General features: G+C 39.5%; 1 protein-coding gene across 1 annotated transcript in view; it reads left to right on the top strand.

The window, feature by feature from the left end:
• Positions 1-1,236: 1,236 nt before the first annotated feature.
• The window catches only part of TEP1 (telomerase associated protein 1), a 63,093-nt gene continuing 43,831 nt past the window's right edge, over positions 1,237-20,498 (top strand). The window contains exons 1-19 of the mRNA XM_018570023.1: positions 1,237-1,545; positions 2,019-2,159; positions 2,316-2,450; positions 2,977-3,138; positions 3,393-3,557; positions 7,228-7,299; positions 7,403-7,533; positions 7,618-7,775; positions 9,181-9,290; positions 9,745-9,835; positions 10,595-10,769; positions 10,854-11,052; positions 15,032-15,184; positions 15,440-15,526; positions 16,861-16,988; positions 18,832-18,894; positions 18,968-19,111; positions 19,343-19,519; positions 19,619-19,739. Coding sequence (XP_018425525.1) covers positions 1,237-1,545; positions 2,019-2,159; positions 2,316-2,450; positions 2,977-3,138; positions 3,393-3,557; positions 7,228-7,299; positions 7,403-7,533; positions 7,618-7,775; positions 9,181-9,290; positions 9,745-9,835; positions 10,595-10,769; positions 10,854-11,052; positions 15,032-15,184; positions 15,440-15,526; positions 16,861-16,988; positions 18,832-18,894; positions 18,968-19,111; positions 19,343-19,519; positions 19,619-19,739 — 2,721 coding nt within the window. The remainder of the gene's footprint in view (positions 1,546-2,018; positions 2,160-2,315; positions 2,451-2,976; positions 3,139-3,392; positions 3,558-7,227; positions 7,300-7,402; positions 7,534-7,617; positions 7,776-9,180; positions 9,291-9,744; positions 9,836-10,594; positions 10,770-10,853; positions 11,053-15,031; positions 15,185-15,439; positions 15,527-16,860; positions 16,989-18,831; positions 18,895-18,967; positions 19,112-19,342; positions 19,520-19,618; positions 19,740-20,498) is intronic.

Here is a 20,498-nt window from a genome sequence, read left to right as displayed (position 1 = left end):
GTCTGGTACTGATGTTGGATGAGAAGACCTAGCTCACACCTGACATTCCAATTCATCCCAAAGGTTTTTAATAGGGTTGAGGTCAGGGCTCTTTGCTGGCCACTCAAGTTCCTCCACATCAAACTCATCACTCCATGGAGGTGGTTTTGTGCATTAATTATCATTCATATCTGTATATAAATTACATAGAGTAACCACAGGTGAGCAGAGAAGGTTCAAATGCATAAATTCCAGAGGCCCAACAGCAGCCTCATGGACATGGGCATATGATATATGGTGCTTTCATAAAGAAAACTTCAGAGTCCCTTTTCATACAGTACATGCAGTTAATGTGAGAGATCTCTGTATCATCCTTGCCTCCTCTGTAAGTGCAACATAAATTAATAGAGCCAGCCAACATACTGCCACATGCTGACAGGTTGCATTGGTCCACAGTCTGGCTTCCTTAAGGATGGTCAGAATTTCTTTCATTAAGAATTGGTGAGGCCAATGTGAAACAGTTAAAAAAATAATGCAAGGGTAGTTGACCTCGTCATTACTGCAAATATTCTATATGAGACTTATACTTTAATAATTACTAATTATTTTTGCAGGTACAGGCCTACCATCATGCCGTCTCCTGGCTTTGAACTGCAATTGGAGAAACCCGGATTACGTGGAGCAAAGCAGCCCCGCTGCAGACTGGCCTTGACTTTGCCTGGTGCTGATTACTTAGGCGCTTCTAGCCAGCCTCGCACAAAATCTTGTGGCCCTGAAAATAAGTTTCTAAAGCTTTCCATGGAAAACAAATGCACTATGACTACTAACTCAATTCTGACCACTGATTCAAATCTGTCCTCTCAGTCAATGTTGTCTTCAAAACTTTTACTAACCAGCAACCCTCTTGTTTCCCTGACTTCTCAGTCACATTTGACTAATAAACTGTCATCTTCCATTTCACCTTCGGGCCTATTCGGCTCATCTCTGATGTCTACAAATTTTCTGACCACTAACAAAGCTTCAGATTTAGATGCAGCCTTTTCTGCACTCACCTCCACTTCTTGCTCTTCTCTGCCTTCTGTTGGAACTGTAAGCGGTACATCTTTGTCTACTGAAAATCAAATGTTTAAGCGTTTATTGTCCCCGAAAACTACAACTTCTCACTCCTCAGTGGTTGCTTATTCAGCAGGAGATCATGGCTTGTGTGTGAATAGTCAGGTTGAAACTCCTAATCTTTCAAATTCGTTTAAACACACAATGACCTCCCTGTCTTCTGTTCCCTCTGGTGTAGCCATTAATAGTTCTTTTACTTCTAAGACTGAACCCCTCAGCCTTTCTCCAGAATCACTTCTTTTACCCTCCATCGGTATAAAGTGTGATATCAAAAGCAACAAAAACACACTAACCCACTCAGCTCTTTCCCCGAGCTTAACTTCAAATTTACAGCCTACAATAGGGCTTGGGCAAGCAACATCTGAAGATTCTGAGTCAGAGGAAGGTGAATTGCCAGAAGATGATACGTTGGAAAATTCATCTGATGGAGAGTCACTGACGTCAGATGCTGAGGTACAATGTGCAGGCATAGTGTGTATGTGGTATATTTTCCTATTAAAGTGACATTAAACCCTCAGATTTTTGAACATAAAGCAATAGTGTAATGTGTGCCTTACTGTAATCCATGGTTGTTTCCCTTCTCTTTGCTGCTCTTCCTTTTAAATCTGTATCTCTTCTCATGCTGGGCAGAACTTCCCTTTGCAGCTGAGTGCCTCTTCCTGTAGTGCTGGCTCAGGTTGTGAACCTTCACACAGACACCATGTATCCATTTCAGAGACAAGGCAGTCAGCTGCAAAACAGAAGTTCTTCCCAGCATGAGAAGAGATACAGATTTAAAAGTAAGAGCAGCAAAGAGAAGGGAAACAACCATGGATTACAGTAAGGCACACATTACAGTATTGTTTTATGTTACAAAATCTGAGGGTTTAATGTCACTTTAAAGCATTACCATGTCTATAGATTGTTTATTTGCTTTTATTCAACAGTTTGCTATGGAAAACCTCTCCTCACAACCTGCGGCATCTGCTGATAGTGAACCATCTGCACATGAGCAACTACAAATCACGGAGGAGGCATCTGAAGCTCTCAGTAACCAAAAATCAGAGACTCTTCTCAAACAGAAGAAGGTCAGTGGTTCGTTAAACAATCATATTTATGGAGTTTGCCATTTAAAAGAAATATAAATTATACAACTATAAATTATAGTTTCCCTTTAAAAATAATGTTGTGCTGACCTTTTATATGTATATTTTGTAAATATGTTTCTTTCCCTTATCTTCTAGATGGCTTTATTATCTGCAGTTTGCTGTTCGTTGGTTAATTCACCAAACTTCTCAGACCCTTCAGATCTGACCAGGTCTGATATTCAGACCTTGTGTGAAGATATAGCAGGACTGGATGCAGAGTTTGTTCTAAAAGTAAGAGTATCAGCTGCATGTGTAAATATTATTGATATTATTATTATTATTATTATTATTATACTGGATTCACGTAGCGCCAACAGTTTGCTCAGCGCTTTACAGTACAGTTACAATATAAATCAAGATAAGAGGGTTAGAAGGGCCATGCTTGTGAGAGCTTACAATCTAAAAGGGAAAGGCAAGTAATTTTAAAGGTAACTGTGTGAAGATGAGTTGATGGAGAAAATAAAATGTAAGCTGTTGGGTAGAGGTAGGATAGGCTTCCCTAAAGAGATACGTTTTCAGGGATCACCTAAAGCCAGACAGATTGGAGTAGGGAGTTCCAGAGGATGGAAAAGGCTCTGGAGAAGTCCCGGAAGAGTGCATAGCAGGTGAGGAGGTTTTCGAAGGAGTGTAGTTATTTACTGAGAATATCCATAAATTAGGCCAATTATTTGTTTTAAAAAAATCTGGTAACTGCTATACACTGTGCATACTGCATTCTTTATACCTTTGCCACTGGGACTTTTTTTTCCCATTGCAGGTTGCTTTGTACACTCGCCAGGAACTCAATATTCGTAGTACTGCAAACTTCCTGCTGGCCGTGTCTGCATCACTGCCGGCATGCCGCCCACATCTGCGCAGGTATTTGTGCTCTTCTGTCCAGCTTCCCAGTGACTGGATGGAGGTACCACGCTTGTATCAGGTATGTCCTCTTAGTTCTTTACAATTATTTATAGGTGTCTATATTGTCCTTTCTAATACCAAAATCACAACTGCTTGGAGAGAGTTTACACCTTTAAATGGGAGGCTTGCCAAACCAATTTTTATGTGCTGATTGGCTCCGCTTTCATTCTTATTTTTTGTTTTGTTTGTTACCACTAACCGTCTACTAACTGGCTGGAATTAACATTTCCGGTAGGTGGGTTTAAAATGATTTCTGTGTCATTTTTGAATTAGAGTCTGTCAGGAAAGGGAGATAACCTGGCTTCCCTGCCTTCTTGCCTCCGCCGAGCTCTTACACTCAAGTTCCAAGAATTCAGCGAATACCAGCTGGCAAAATACAATACTCGTGTACAAAGAGGAAAGCGTGATTGCAAGAAAAAGATTGAGAAAAAAGACAAAGTAAGAAGGCTTCTTTCCAACATGTTTTACTGCTTCACTGATAACACATTTACTGGATGTTTCAAGTTGTATGGCCATTTACTATGAAGTTCTGTTATTTGTTATACCAGCAATCGGCTAAAACTCTGTGGCCTCTAAACAGTTATCAGGCTCCTACTAGATACATTAGTATATATAGTATATATTAGTATATATAGTATATATATATATATAGTACATATCCACAGAGCATGCACATTTTCCCATGCTTTATCAATTTAAAGACACAGAAAGTACTTAAAAATACCAGTTGAGCTGCCAGAAATACCCTTTCTTAAATGTTGTTATGGGATGACAACACACAGCAGTTTTGTGGGCTGAGTTTTCTCTTGCCAAACTATTCAGACCCACCTCTCCTTTTACCACAATATTAAGCCTAAAGCTAGGTACACACAAATCTAATTTCAGCCAATTCAGCAGGAATCAGACAAAAGTTGTTTCGTGGACAGTCCTGTCTCCTCAACAAAAGTCGATCATTATTTAGACTTTTGTGGAAGGGAAATGCTGGAAAATTGTCGTGTGCTCATGGCCAATCAGCTGCAAGTGCTGTTTGGGTATTCTGACAGTGCCAGGTGCTGCTGTCAGAACACAGTGGACACAACAGGAGATTTGTCCATCCACGCTGTTAGTCTGGATGGATTAATCTGTCAGATTTTTTAATTCAGCCTGTCAGTCTGTATTTATCCTAATTATTCTGTAGTCCCAAGATAAGGACTGGAAGGGCTAATTACTCTCTGAGATAATACAAGAAGTGAGCACTGGACACAGGACAGCTCTGAATTTCCGACATGAGTAACAGGTATTTTTTTTGCACTTAAAGGAGAACTATGGGGTTAAGGCTTTTCCCCATAGTTCTCCTTAGGGTAACGGGAGGACACAAACTATGGTCCTCCCGTCACCCTAAGCTCAGTATACTGCGAGCTACAGCTCGCGGTATACTGAGACGCCGCAGCTGAAGCGGATCCCGACAATTATGTCTGGATCCGCCCAGCTGTGTGAGTGACAGCTGGCTCTGCCTATCTAGAGGAAGAGCCAGCTTTACCCGCCCCTCCCCCGTCCGTTCCGCCAGTCAGCGCTGGAGGATCGGAGCGGGGAGAGGGGAATCCAGCCCCTCCCCTGTCACAGCAGAGAGCCGTGACAGGATCGAGAGGTGAGCGAACGCCGGTATGTGTTCGCTCACTTCCTGATCTACTGAGCCGACCTGTGACAGTCTCATTGTCACAGGTCGGCTTGATCTATGAGGTGAGTGAAAAGCACTCACCTCATAGTTCTCCTTTAATACAGAAATAACAAATCTCTTTCAATGGTATATTTTAAACAGACCAAAAGGGAGCAAAATTCTTTGTTAGGGTTTACATACACTTAAAAAAAAAAATTTGATATGTTTCTTAAAGTTTCAAGAGATCTTTCAATACTTCAGGAATAATGCTCTCCTGTAAATACACCTCATTTACTTTTAGTAAAGGGGACCGTTCACGCTTTGCCATTCTTATGCATTGCATTAATGCACATTATTGTCACACATGAACATGTGTTGTTTTAGTCCATTCATTTTAAAATAGGCTCCATACACAGCGTAACAAACAAAACGTACATGTGTTTTTTCATACATGCATTTTTTCCAACACGGCCCACCACAATGCACAGTAGTACATTACCACATGTGCATATGCATTGGGCCTGCATTTCCTCCGTGTGCTGGGGTGTTATTCAAAATGCCATTTCTTGGTGTGTTGTATTTTTTGGGTAAAACAAAATAATCACAATGGTTCACAATGGATATTAGTGTGTTTGAACTAGTGATAATGGTTAGGTTATGTTTAAAGGTTATGTATTCCCTTTGAGGCTGATGTTATCTCAGCCATTGTAGTAGCTAATCTAACCTGCCTCTAGTGACTAATCTACAAATCTGTACATTTAATGCAATGGCTAAAATATAGTTTATAGGGAACACAAATAAGTACCTAAAGATGTGAAAGTATTGTAAAAATGACAGTGAAGCAACTACTACAGTAATGCCTCAAACTTTGTGTTCACAAAAACTAGATTTACTCTTCAAATTAATAATCAATACGATCTGCGCCAGTAAAGTACAGTGAAAGCTACTAAGCACTAATGAACAATAATCAAACAAATATAAATAGTGAAATGTGCCGAGCTAAAAAAATAAATCAAAACAGTGAGAAGGCAGTATGACATATCGTGTCAATAAAAAAATGTGGAAAGAAAATAAATACAATCACAAAACATGCTATAAATATACAAATTCTCGTGAAAATGTTCCATAAATGTAGAAATCAAAGTGCAGTCAACATGAAGTAATAGACCTCTAAATCCAGTGAAAATAGTGAACTGAAGAGTGATCTTCTATCAGAGGTAACTTGCAAACCGCACACCAGAAAGATGCTTCAATCAAGAATAGGTGAGTAGCAAGAAAACAGGTGTGTGCTCACCTGAAGTAATGACCCGTAAAGGTAATTAAACGCTGTTTCCTTAGCGGGGAGGGACACCCTTTAAACGCTAACTCTGGATACGCTCATAGCAGATGCACATTTAGTAGAATCCATCCAGAAAGAGACAAACAGAAAACACATAGCGCGTATCGTCCAATTAATATAAAGTTTTAATCCATAAAAAACGTAATCCCATAGATCTCAGTGAGTGAAGCAAAGAAAATAATCTCAGTCCAGAGTCCAGCACGAGCATACACAAACGAGAAAGCCCTTCCGGCCAGACCAAGAGGATGGCGTCAGTAGCTCCGCCCACCCTACACACGTTACGTCTCACGTGACTTCATCAGGGGTGTGGCAGTTATGTCTCACTTGACTTCAGGGATGAAGTCACGTGAGACGTAATGCGCCTAGGGTGGGCGGCGCTACTGACATCATCCTCTTGGTCTGGCCGGAAGGATGGGGGGGGCTTTCTCGTTCGTGTTGGACTCTGGACTGAGATTATTTTGTTTGCTTCACTCACTGAGATCTATGGGATTAAGTTTTTTATGGATTAAAGCTTTATATTAATTGGACGATACGCGCTATGTGTTTTCTGTTTGTCTCTTTCTGGATGGATTCTACTAATGTGCATCTGCTATGAGCATATCCCAAGTTAGCGTTTAAAGGGTGTCCCTCCCCACTAAGAAGGGAACAGTGTTTAATGACCTTTACGGGTCATTACTTCAGGTGAGCACCCACCTGTTTTCTTGCTACTCGCCTATTGTGGATTGAAGCATCTTTCTGGTGTGCGGTTTGCAAGTTACCTCTGATAGAAGATCACTCTACAGTTCACTATTTTCACTGGATTTAGAAGTCTACTACTTCATGTTGACTGCACTTTTTGATTTCTACCTTTTATGGGACTTTTTTTCACAAGAATTTTATATATATTGCATGTTTTGTGATTGTATTTATTTTGTTTTCACATTTTTTTATTGACATGATATGTCCTACTGCCTTCTCACAGTTTTGATTGCTTTTTTTTAGCTTGGCACATTTCATTATTTACCCTTCAAATTGTTGAGGTATTTAAAAATTCCCCGAAATAGCACATCAATATTATTATATGCGTTTGCCTACTTTCTCCTTTGTTAGCTTCATTTAAGAAATAAAACATTTTTTATTGTGTATTTTTTTAGGTTTTTAAAACGTTGAAGTTTGGTAGAAATTTAAGGGCGTTGGAGTCTTCCCTAAAGCTTCTTCAGAAACAGGTGGGCTTTTTCACAGCATGTTATCATGTACCAACTGTGTTAATGCATTATACTTCCTCGAACAATAAGGTGTATTCTGTGACTAAGTTGTGTCTCTTTGCAGCTTGATGAGGCTGACTCTGCTTCCACTGAGAAGAAAAAGAAGAAGAAAGACAAATTTTCTTTGAAGAGTTTGATTCAGAGATTACATATTTCTAAACCAGCTTATCATGTCATGAGTCTGCTTGGTTGCAGGTCAGCAGTTTTTCTTTTGTTTATAATAATACATTTGTGTCCCACACAATTGATTCACCATATCCTTTTTTGTTGTATGGACAGGTATCCTAAAGACTTGACGTCCTTCTCACGTAGCGGTCTTGAGGGTCCCTGGCAATCACATCTGTCAGGACAAAGAATGAAGCTAAAACAGCCAGAGACCTGGGAAAGAGAACTGAGCCAGAAAGGAAACACTGGCCCTGTATGGGAGAGTCTGCTAGGTAAGTAACATACATGGGTACTGCAGGCAAGAGCAGAGACAGATGTAGAAGTTTAGTCTGAAAATGTTAATTTTCTGAACGTTCGTTCGATTTTCAACCACAGCGACAAAGAATATTGAAGGATCAGGATGGAGAATTTTTTTACTTTCTTATCTGAATGAACAAAATTCTAACCCATGAATGTGATTTTTGTTCAGGAAAAATGTTTATATTGTAATGCATATGTGCTAGGCACAAAAGAAACATATTTAATACGTCTGAGATTCCATTCAAGTAGGAAGCTTTGGATGTAATTTTAAGAACTTTCAAATGAAATTATTTGACTGAATGATGGCAAATCCAATGCTCCGACAAAATATCTCAAACAAACTTTTCGAACAAAAGTTCTAACAATGTATGTCTTGGCTACTTTACAACACACACAGGGACCATGGGGAGCAAAAGTAGCCCCCCTCCAGAAGGAAGAACAGTGTCCGCACCAATTCAGAGATGATTTGCGTAGTGGTTAGCGCTTCTGCCTTGCAGCACTCAGGGTCCCTGGTTAGTAATGGCGCCAGGTCACTATCTGCAAGGAGTTTGCATGTTCTTGCGTGGGTTTCCTCCCACATTCTAAACACATGCTGGAAGGTTAATTGGCTCCTGTCTAAATTGGCCCTGTGTGTACAGTATGTGAGATAGGGACCTTGGACTGTAAGCTCCTTGAGGGCAGGGACTGATGTTAATGTGCACTATGTAAAGCGTTGTGTAAATTGGCGGTGCTATATGAATACCAATAATAATTTGAGGATCTACAGCTGAGTGATACACAAATAAGATACATTTAATAGTTAAGTTACTTTGAATGCATTTTTAAGATTTAACTCCTGACTTTAGTGTCACTTTAAATAGTAGAACAAGGTAAAGCAGATTTCCTGCAGGGATGTAGAATTGTAAAAAAATTCAATGTGGGAATTTATCAAAACTGGAGCAGACAGAATTTGGAGCAGTTGCCCATAATAAACAATCAGCTTCTCTCTTCAGTTTGTTCAGTTAAGCTTTGAAAATGAAACAAAGCTGATTAGTTGCCATGGGCAACTGCTCCAGATTCTGCCTGCTCCGGTTTTGATAAACTCCCCTTTTTTTTTTTGGGTTTTCGGTAAAAAAAAAAAGTCTGTCATTCAGTAGCATGTAGAAATCCTAACTGGTTTCACACCCGCATGGCACTTTATAATCAGTACCTGTACACTGAAAAGATACAAAAGTGCAGGATTTAGAGAGAATATATAGTGGTTTCTTTTTTTTTTTTTGTATATTATGGTCAGGACTGAAAACAAAATAGTTGTAAAAAATAGAAGTTGGTTTAGTCACAGCTAACCATGGTTGTATGTTCCGTCACAATGTTCTTCCTTTTTTTTTTTAAATACAGACAATCGTAAAGTACCATTCATGGCTTTATTGAGGAACCTGAGGAATATGATAAGAGCAGGTATTAGTCAGAAGCATCACATAGCGGCGAATGCACGGCTAACCAATCAGGTATTCTATTCTGCCTCAGTCTTTTCTTTGAATGCACTCATTTCTAGGTGTGTATGCCATGTAATCTTCAACTTTCTCATTTTAAAGGGCAAAAATATACAAGCCTCTGAAACATCTCTAAAACTTTCCAATGATTCCAAGTAGCAAGTGTAATTAGGATGTAGTAAGACTAAACATTACAGCTTACATACTGTAAATATAAATTGAACTAAAAAACAACCATTTTCTTTACGATTCATTTCTAACACACCCGGCCATTTATGGTAATACTTTTAAAATTCTGTAGTCTAAACTTCAAAGATCTAGGCCAAGATTATTAGAAACACAAAGGGGTAGGCTACATTTGTATTTGTGCAAGGTGTTTCTCTGTGAAAACTGCCATGAGATTGTATTTTTGGTGGTGTATCGTACTACCATGTAATTACATGTGGTTTACCCTGTGTGCTTTGTTCAGCGTGCTGTGGTCCAAAGCCGCCTTTTCCCATTCCGTTTCCTTTCTGCATACAAAGTCATTCAAGATTTAGAGCATCAGCTTCAAAAAGCAGGTGGGATCTTTATATGTTTCTATTTGGTATATAACTGCAAGGATTGAAGTATTTAGTAAATATATTTGAAGGGTTAACGTTCTTATGCCCTGTCCCTAAAAAATCTCACCATATGCAAAAATGAACTCATGTAGTGTTGCGTATTGTACTTTCAAAAAGAATTACTGATAAGTGAGCTTATTTTAACAAACAATATTAACGAATGCAAAATACACAAATAATTAAGAAAGAATGTGTGTTGTGGCTAGAGAGGGGAAGAGGTTTTTCTTCACTCTTTGAACCCACTGGGGAGATTCTCTCTGTCTCTGTATCTCTCTCTGTCTCTGTATCACTCTCTGTCTCTGTATCTCTCTCTGTCTCTCTGTAGCTGTGTGTCTCTCTCTCTCTGTATTTCTCTTTCTTTCTCTGTATCTCTCTCCCTCTCTCTGTATCTCTCTCCCTCTCTCTGTATCTCTCTCCCTCTCTCTGTATCTCTCTCCCTCTCTCTGTATCTCTCTCCCTTTCTCTGTATCTCTCTCCCTCTCTCTGTATCTCTCTCCCTCTCTCTGTATCTCTCTCCCTCTCTCTGTATCTCTCTCCCTCTCTCTGTATCTCTCTCCCTCTCTCTCTCTCTCCCCCCTGTTTTATTGAAAACAAGAATACAGACAGCAATAAAAACCTCTAACCTCTCTGGCCTATACACAATGAAATTAAATGTTTTGTCTGGAGTTAGGGTTTATTAGATCTTGGTAAACATCTCCATTCAACAATCCTTCATAGGAGAATCATTCCCTAACAATGCTGCCCTCCTCCGGAGTATCTTTCGCCGGAAAGGGAAGAATATTCCACAGCTAGCACGCATGCGTTTCACACGGCGTCAACTCAGAGCAAGTTTGGCTGTTCCTGTTGTTCATCAACTACTTAAAAGAGAAAAAGAGGCAGTCAAGAAAGCCAGGTGAGGAAAATAATGTAATTACCTGAGAAAGTGAATTGAGTTCATGGTATTAACTATGTTTTTTTTGCTGATTTTATGATGTAGAACAATAAAGTTTGATGAGGATGTCCTTCAAAGCTATAAGAAATCACTGGAGGAAGCTATTCGGATATCAGCCCGTTACAACATCCCACCCATTCCTGGGCGTACAGTCATCCTGATGTATGTAGATGGAGTCATGTATACACCGTGTCATGGAGCAAAAGAACTAGCGACCTCCACAGCTGGAAGTGGGCCACCATCTGTAAGTTGCATCACGTATTAAAATGACCTGTGTGTAGATCTTGTTATAAAATAACGCTTATGACAATACAATGCTTAGCCAACATACAAGGTCTTCCAATTGTTTCCATATATTGAAACCCATGGGATATCATTTTCTTAGCTAACTTACATATTCACCTTATGAGTTATGTCCAGCAACTTCCCAATAAGTACATAAACAATACAATACTATATCTTCCATAAACAGTGAGCATTACAGACTTGCCCGAACGCTCACACTGGTGAATTTGTTAAGCCAATTAGACCAAACTTCTGTTGGGACTTTCAGAGCTGTTATAGCCATTTCACGCACACAACAAAGAAAAAAACAGTTGTCTGTTTCTCTAATGCGGTTTCCAGCAAAACACACCTTCCATTGCGATGATTGGTAAAGCATGTAAAATGTACAAAAAACATGTCTAAAACTCCACACACCTAAAACCAGCAATATATTAAATGAAAATCATCCTGTGGTGGTCCAGTGGAGGATCAGTATGATCTGCATCTCTTGGTGATGCAGACCATACTAATCGCTCCCTCGTGGTGCCGCTGCTCACAGAAGGATAGATTAGTATGGTCTGCATTAGCCAGAGATGCAGATCACACTGATACTCCACTGGACCACCAGGATAATCCCTGAGTGCCCCACTGGACCCCAGGGATGCAGTCCCCTCCATGCAAAACAGGTAAGCAGGAGGGGGAGGGGGGGATTTTTAAATTAATATTAACTATTAACTTTTAATTAGTGTTTTAATGAGTGTGTGTGATATGTGTCTGTATTTTTTAAAAAGTTTCTGTTTTATGAGTATGTGACATGTGTGTGTTTTTTAATGTGTGTGTGTGTGTGTGTTTTTTAATAGGTGTGTGATATGTGATGTGTGTTTTATTGAGTGGGTGATTTATGTTTTGTGTGTGTGTTTTATTGAGTGGGTGCGATGTGTGTGTTTTTATATATGTGTGAGATGTGTGGGTGTATTTTATGAGTGTGGTGTATTTTTATGAGTGTGCGTGACGTGTGGGTGTGTTTTTATGTGTGGGTGTGGTATGTGATGTGTTTTTATGAGTGTGGGTGTGTTTTTATGAGTGTGTGTGATATGTGTGTTTATGAATGTATGATTATATGTGTTTGTATCTGTGAGTGTATAAATGTTTGAATATGTGTGTTCCCCTATTTTCCTAAGGCAGTAATGCAGAATGTTTTTTAAACCCCAGTGCCCAAACTAAAACACAATCCAGAACTTATTTTCAGTGTTGGCACTTTGAGATAAATTGATTTTGTGTTGCAGTTTGTTAGCCATCACTGTTCTAGTCTATAAACCTCTAGATGGAATACAATACAAAAATATGGAAGAGCAGGCATTTAAAATGTGAAATTCACAACAAGTTTACTTTTCTTCACTAATATCTAATTGCATAAAACAATTTAATATATAGCAGCTCACCAGTCCTTATATGTGGTGGCTGCATTTGTTTTCATTGCTCAGGCTTAGAATATTTTTAAAACGTACAGAATTACCCATTGATCTGGCCAGAAATGTAGTCTCCTTGTACCTTCCCGTGCGTTGATTGTAAAGCGTTTTCCTCTTTTGCAGCCAAATTGGGATAACATCTACTTTACATTTGTTACATGTTCCCAATCACATAGCATAACTTAAAAAAATGCAGTTTACCTTTTTTGTTTAGATGTTCTTTTTGCTAATTCCAGGACTGAAAAATCCTGCTCAGTTCTCACTGTCTTGAGGGTTGGGGAGGGTTGTTTTCAAATAATGAACCCTGTCTGAACTGTGCTGGCTGATTTTATTATCAGTTGTAAACTACATGAGCAGGACTGTCTGTCCTAACAAAGGGTTAAAGCTCAGAGGACATTGCATGTTTATGAGGAGATGGTCAGTCTGTCTTAAGTCTTTCTATTAGGACAGACAGTGTTTCCTGTTACTGAAAGGGAGACAGGAGCGTGCAAAGGCCTGCTAAATAGAGACAACTAAAAGGTAAGTAATATTTTAAAAATTATATATTTTTAGATATCCTGTGTGAATGGGAACACATAACAAACAAACATTTATAGGGGTTTTCTCAATTTTGACTGCAAAAGTGGAAACTCGCTTTAAACAACAATAACAAATGGTAAATAACAAATAATGTTACCTTCCTAGCAAGCTATCTTTTTTAAACTATAAATTATCCGCCCTCAATGTAATGGAGATAAAGAGAGGGGGAGGTGTTTGAAGTTCAAATCAGGAATGCAGTGGACAGCTCTGCTTCTATAGTACAGTACAGTGATAGTAACAAAGAAGAAACATGGGGCTTTTAAAGTGTCCAAACCATACAACATGTCCATAAGACACACGTAATCTTGTATTAAACAATACATTTTATTTCATTAAAACAACATGATTTTGATGAAATAAAATTTAGTTTTTAATACAAGATTACGTGTGTCTTATGGACATGTTGTATGGTTTGGACACTTTAAAAGCCCCATGTTTCTTCTTTGTTCTTATATAATATAAATTAGGGGTGTGGTGCCTATCCCTACTGGTTCAATGTTTAAGTATTTAAACAGTACAGTGATAGAACTGTGTCACCCTAGAACAGGAAGTGTGTTATGTTACAGGATTACCTGGTGAAAAAGAAAACAAATGCAGTCACCACATCAAAGGACTTGTACGCTACAATATATTACATTTGAGTGTTTTTGGGTTTAAATACACTTTAAGGTAAACACGGTAAAAAACACTATGGGGTCTATTCACAAAAGGGTGAAGAGTTTGGAGAAGGCAGGAGAGGTGAACAATCTAGGACAAGGTAGCTGAACTGGAAAGTGAGCTGAATTGGAGAATGTTTCCAAATCAGCTATGTTGTCCTAGATTGGTCACTTCTCCTGCCGTCTCCAAACTCTTCACCCTTTTGTGAATAGACCCCATAATATATGTGCATAAACGTTACCTTTTTTAAAAGAAAAAAAGGTAGCATATCAACAAATGACAGTGGGCAAAGTGCCACAACTTGTTGGAACCAATCAGATTTCATATTTTATTATAAATCATTCAAAAGAATAAACACTGGTGGGAATTTATCATGGCAATTGCGAGTATTTGAACTTGCACGGAATATATTTGATGCACTTTGCGCCAGATTTAGGAAGCTAGTGTAATGTTGTTCATAAATGAGGTTTAATAGACTCCAGGCAAAAAAGCTTAACTGTCGCTTCATGAAGAAGTGGTCACGGGGACTTCTTAAGTTGTGATGGTTTTGTTAGGTGATGCTCCAGTTTTAGACAGCCGCAGAACAAGTGCAGATGTAAACAGGTGCAAAACATGTGCAGTTGGAAAAGTAGTGCAAGCTCTGGTCAAAACAGGGGCACGTGTTAAAAGACAGATATGCACATAAACAAAAAAGGATCAAAGAGGCTAAAACTATCGCAATTGCTTTGATAAATTCCCCCCAATGAGTTTTGCTTGCTTGGGCAAACTGCAAGGGTTAAGTGCTCATTTTGGTCTAGGGAAAAACAACACAGATATATGCACCTGATCCTCGATCTCGCCTGGTTCCTAGACCGGTCCCTGCATCCTCTCTTCCCCCTCCTCAGTGCGCTAAGGCCCTGTGAGTCATCACGTCCAATACAGTGTGTTAGTTTTGAGGAAGCTGAGGGACATTCTACCGACGAAGCACAGGGTGAGGAAGGCTGCAGGTCCTGATCTAGCAGCCAGGAGGGATCCAGGATCGGGTGAGTATAACTTTGTTATTATATACCCCAGACCAAAACAAGCACTTAACCCTTGCAGTGCAGGGGTAGCTCCTCTACAAGGGTTGATTTGTAATTTGGTTGTTCTTTAAAGATGACTACACCTCACATTGTTCTCAGCCTTATAAAAGAAGTATAAACATGTAAGCTTTCATTTGATCTTGTGTTATTTTTATAGCTGCTGTGTTTACCTCACACTCTTTTTACTCTGCAGCTCCTAGATGTGGGTTTGCTGTTGAGTCTAATGGTAAAAGAAACAGCAGAAAGCGCTGAACTTGTCCTGTACAACGACCATGAATATTCCTTGGTGGAACACTCCTCAAGTCCTCTTCTTCAGCGTGTGGAAGAGATCAAAACACAAATATCAGTAAGGAAGACAGACTTTAGTATATTTCTCCCAGTACAGGTTTCCTTTAAGCCTTGGGTAGGCAAACTTGGCACTCCAGCAGGTGAAACTACAAATCCCATCATGTCTCTGGGAACCATGCAAATGGCTGTCAGAGTCTTGCAGTGTCTCATGGGACTAGTAGTTCCACAACAGTTGTTGAGGGCGAAGGTTGCCTACCCCTACTCTAAGCTGTCATGGAGGGTTTTTTTTACAGAGTTCTTTCATTTTTCTTAGGAATTGTCAGGCTCGTCAGCCTTACCCTTTGAAGAGAGACATCCAGGAGCAGAGTACCTTTTGGAGCTCCTTATGAAACGAAAAAAGGTAAGCAGAAGCAAGCCAGGTGATGGCTGTGACTAGCACAGATACCAAGGTTACGTACAGGTAAAGTACAGATACTTTTCCAGCTACTAGATTAGAGAGAATTTATTGTCATGTGACAGTTTTCCTAAAACAATATCGACTAATGATTTCAGGACAGTGGTGGAGCATCGGGGCCAGGTCCCAGCTGCAAACGCTGCAACCCTGGTAGTTCTCATGAAAATGCCAAGTATCTGCACTGGTATCTGAACATTCCTAGTTATGACTGATCATGCAAATTTCTGCTATAAAGCCTACAGTATTAAATTAAACCTCCTTTTATAGTATTCTTTAACTCATTTTATTCACCTATTTTTAACTTCTTGTTCATATTCCATGAAGCTCTCTACACACTGCTGTTGTGCCAATCTAAAGGCCACGTGACGTTTGGAGGTCTGTAGCTTTTGACTCTGCAGACAGTTGGAGACTTCTGCGCACTCTGTGCTTCAGCATGTGCTGACCCCGCTCCGTCATTTTACGTGGCCTACCACTTCGTGGCTGAGTTGCTGTTGTTCCCAGTTGCTTCCACTTTGTTATAATGCCACTAACAGTTGACTGTGGAATATTTAGTAGCAAGGAAATCTCACGGAACACCTGAATCCAATGATTTGGAGGGGTGTCCCAATACTTTTGGCAATAAAGTGTACAATGAGCACTTTTTTTAAAGGAGATTTAAAGGCCCCAGCATGATGTTAAGAAATGTTAATATACTTATACAAAATATCTTCTTACTTTTAAAAACACTGTGAGGGGAATTTATCAAAACTGGAGCAGACAAAATCTGGAGCAGCTGTGCGTGGCAACCAATCAGCATCTCTCTTTTTTTTCCAAATCTTAACTGAACAAACTGAAAATGAAGCCTGCTTAGAAACGCCCACGCCTCCAGATTGATATTCACTGATCAAGGCATTTTGATATTTGCATCACTTCTCCTAAGAGCCAGCTCGTTGCTTGCATCAGGGCTGAGGGCTCTTCAGAGGAGCACTGAGGTAGGGGGCTGTGATGTATTCAGGAAGCTATGTACAGCATCTTGCTCCCCTCCTACCATCCATGAACTGCCTACATTGCATGAAGTGACGACATCTCTGGGTCTAAAATAAGATATGCAATGAAAACCTATAGATATTTCAAAATGTAATTAACATGTTGATGAAGGCTGTGGCGGGGCAGGGAAGGCAAACTATAAGCATATCAAACTGTAGATTTAAAACTGTGGCCTAGAAGTATCTGTTTCTATGGTACACATTGCACACTTTGGAGGACACTTTTCTATAGTGTATTTTTTTTCCAATTCACAGGTGGATACTCTCCTGGTTTTTGCAAACTGCCCCCTTAATGAACAGTTCCAATCTGTGTTGAAGCAGTACCGGCGGACTGTGAATATGGAATGCCTCTGTGTGACAGTACTGCCCCATGGTTTCAAAAGGTACATAATAAACCTGTATTAATGCTTACATTGATCAATTTTCTCCTGTGTCACTTCTATTCTATTGCTCAGGCTGTATTGTTAACAATGCACTTTGCTGCTTATCCCTCATCTCATATCATTCGTAGCTCGGAAGTGTCCTTTATTGAAAAAAAAAACCAACTATCCTCTTCAGCTAAATTATGTAATTCACAAGCATTTTAGCAAACACCATTCGAGAGTCTTCCCTTTTTCTAGTCTGTAGTTACTGAGACAGGTCATTGCAAGAACTCCAGCATTGTATTTATCTTGTTTTGTATAGACCAGGGAATAGTTAGAAAGTCTGGCAGATTTGTATTGCTTTGTGTCACTGTTGGGTAGGTTTCCTTTAACGTTAGGAAGAATGTGGGAATCTCCTCCATAATGAAGATAAATCCCACCTTGAATGTTTTCAGCAGCAACAGGTGTCTCCACTGGAAGATTACCCTTCTACTCATGTGCCAGTGACAACCATAACATTTTGAATTTGTCCTCACTAATGTCTGCCCCTGCGGCAGTGGTCACCAGGACAAATAGTGAGGGTGGAGCACCCCAGAAGCGACACAGACAGCAATAAATACCTGACAGTTGCTCTAACTCTTTCCAAAACTAGGAACAAATAACTGTAACTGGAGTTCTATTTTAAACTAAATGGGAAGGGTCCGCCTGCTACTATGACATAATCGGTCCCAGCATCGTAATATAGAAAAACCTGGGGTCCTGTAGACCTCCTGTGGACATATGAGCAGTATTTCACCAAGAAATGCTCACTGGTTAATGTGTACAGACACTTTTAATGAATTTCTCAAAGAAAGATGATCTGGTACTGTTACATAGTTACATAGTATTTGAGGTTGAATAAAGACATTAGTCCATCAAGTCCAACCTATTAGGATCTCATTCTAGGAGTACCTGTACCCCTGTATATTACGGTCCCTTAAGAAATCGTCCAAAAGTTTCTTGAACAATTCCACATTCTTTGCTGAAATCACCTTCCTTTCTCACCTTTTTACTGTTAATATATTGGTAAAATGTTTTGGGGTTCTTTTTACTATCTGCGGCGATATGCTTTTCGCACTCAGTTTTAGCTGCCCGGATTTCTAGTTTGCATTTTTTGTTACATTCTTTGTAGTTAAGGAACGCCAATGCCGTCCCCTCCGTCTTATATTTTATAAATGCCGCTCTCTTGTCCTTGACGTGTTGTTTTACAGTTTTATTAAACCATATTGGTTTAGTCTTTGATCTTTTATTTTTGCTCCCTAAAGGTATACACTTTGAAGTAGCAGTATGTAGTGTGTTGGTAGCAGTATGTAGTGTGTTAATAGCAGTATGTAGTGTGTTATTAGCAGTATGTAGTGTGTTGTAGCAGTATGTAGTCTGTTGTAATGGAATTAGTTTGCAAAAGTATGTTTGTAGGATGAATGTTTTTGTTCCTTCTGTTTGCAAATGGATATACGGAAGAGCCCTGGGTCCATGCTAAAAAAATATGAAACATCATTTTGAGTTAATCTCAAAATGCTGTTTGTAAAATTCTGATTTTGAAACTCAGAATTCTGACTTTCAAACTCAGAATTATGTTTCTTATTTTTTTTAGCATTGCCCCAGGGCTCTTCCATACGTATGGGTAAAGGAAATGTTTGTTTTTTTTTCTGCTGCAAAGGAACAATAATTCCAATTTTGTAGCACAAATTAGCTGGCATTTGCAGTTCTCACCTCAGACACATATTCTTCAACACTATGAGGCTAATTTGATGTGCACATGTGCTTTTTATCAATCCTGATCACATTATCCATACCACCAACTTTCTCATTTGTTTCTTCATAGTGAGGACTCCATTGAGCAGTGCAAAGATGTGACACTCACTGGCTTCACTGAACAGGTGTTAAAGTAAGTGATGCAGTCTTTGAGTTATTACACTTATGCTAATGAGGCCATTACTAAGTTAGTTTTATTCTGTTAGGTATGTTTCAGAGAGGGGCACTGACCGACTGCTGGATCACGTTGAGAAGGTAAATGAAAGATTCAAGGTTCCAGAAGACCCAGACAAGGTCAAAAGTAGTCAAGCATCATCTCGTGGCTTACTCACTACAATTCCAAAACAGAGGTAAGCGTTCTGCAATCACTGTCCACCGGCTGGCCAAATTAGATGAGCATTATTGTTGTCACAAAATTACCAGTACTTTACCAGTATTTTGTACAGTCATAGTCAATGGTGGGAGAACACTAGTAGTAAAATCTTGTACATTACATACCGGTAAGTCTTATTAATTGCTTATGCTTGTGCTCTTCATGAAATGTTAAATGACCTAATTGGCGTTCTGTCTATTCATTTCAGGTGGCGCAGTGTCCGCGTCTTCATTTCCTCCACATTCCGTGACATGCACTCAGAAAGAGATATCTTGATAGGACAGGTGATGCCACAACTACGTCTTCGTGCTGCTTCTCACTTCCTGTCCTTGGAGGAAGTTGATCTGCGCTGGGGAATTACAGAGGAGGAAGCTAAGAAAGACAGGTTAGATCACTAAAAAATGAAGGCAAAGACAGTATAAAATATAATGTTAGTAAATTGAACATTGAATTCTCTGATTTAATCGGTTATGTATTAATATAGGCAGCTGTCTCTGTGCCTTTCTGAAGTTGTTCGGAGTCAGATCTTTATTGGGATCCTAGGAGAGAGATATGGACATACTCCAAAAACATATTCAGTGCCCCACCTTCCTGAGTATGAATGGGTAAGAAGATATATTGTATCTATAAAAACACATTGCATTGTAAATATAACGTGTTACATGAAAAGACAGGTGTTCCATCCATGTTGCTGTTTAAGATTAAGGAATGTTGACAGAAGGAAAGGGCTGAGATTCAGGGCACTTTTACACCATATCGTTGCATTATTGCATGATACCGTGCGATTAACTTGCGATTTCGCGCAGCACACATAGTGTGTGTTACTGTGCGGTAGGTGTACTGCGTTGCCATTCATTTGATGGGCACCCCAAAGCACCATCCAGCGGCTGTGTGTTGCAGTGCAGTGAAATGCACAGTAAAGCAATACTGTGCGTGGCATTGCGGTTCAGTGCAGAAAAAAGTAGTGGATGCACATGCTGTAGTGTAAACCGGCCCTCATTTATTTTTTTTATTCATTTTTAAAATCCCAAAATACAGTCTTTGCTACCAGTTCAGCTTAATGCCTCATTACTATGATGTGCCTGTCGACTTTTTTTCCTGTAGCAGCCAGTTCTGCTCTGGCAGTTTAATGTATTTTTAACCACGCCAGTACCGGCCTGTTGGTTCATTTATAAATCATAGCAAATTTATAAATCATAGCAAATAAAAATGTCAGGACAGTAGGAAAATCCCAGAAATTACATATTTTTGGAAAGCACACTTCAAGGTCCTCCTGATTTTTTTTTTTGCCGCAATCTTTTGGAGATCAAGAAACAAGCTGGTATGTACAGGTCACATACAGTGGGAGGATGGCGATGAAGGGA

This window comes from Nanorana parkeri, unplaced genomic scaffold, assembly GCF_000935625.1.
Source record: "Nanorana parkeri isolate BGI_ZX_2015 unplaced genomic scaffold, ASM93562v1 scaffold1444, whole genome shotgun sequence".
NCBI classification, from domain to species: Eukaryota; Metazoa; Chordata; class Amphibia; order Anura; family Dicroglossidae; genus Nanorana; species Nanorana parkeri.
The sequence above is the reverse complement of the archived record's forward strand: the minus strand, read 5'-3'. Positions and strand labels throughout refer to the sequence as shown.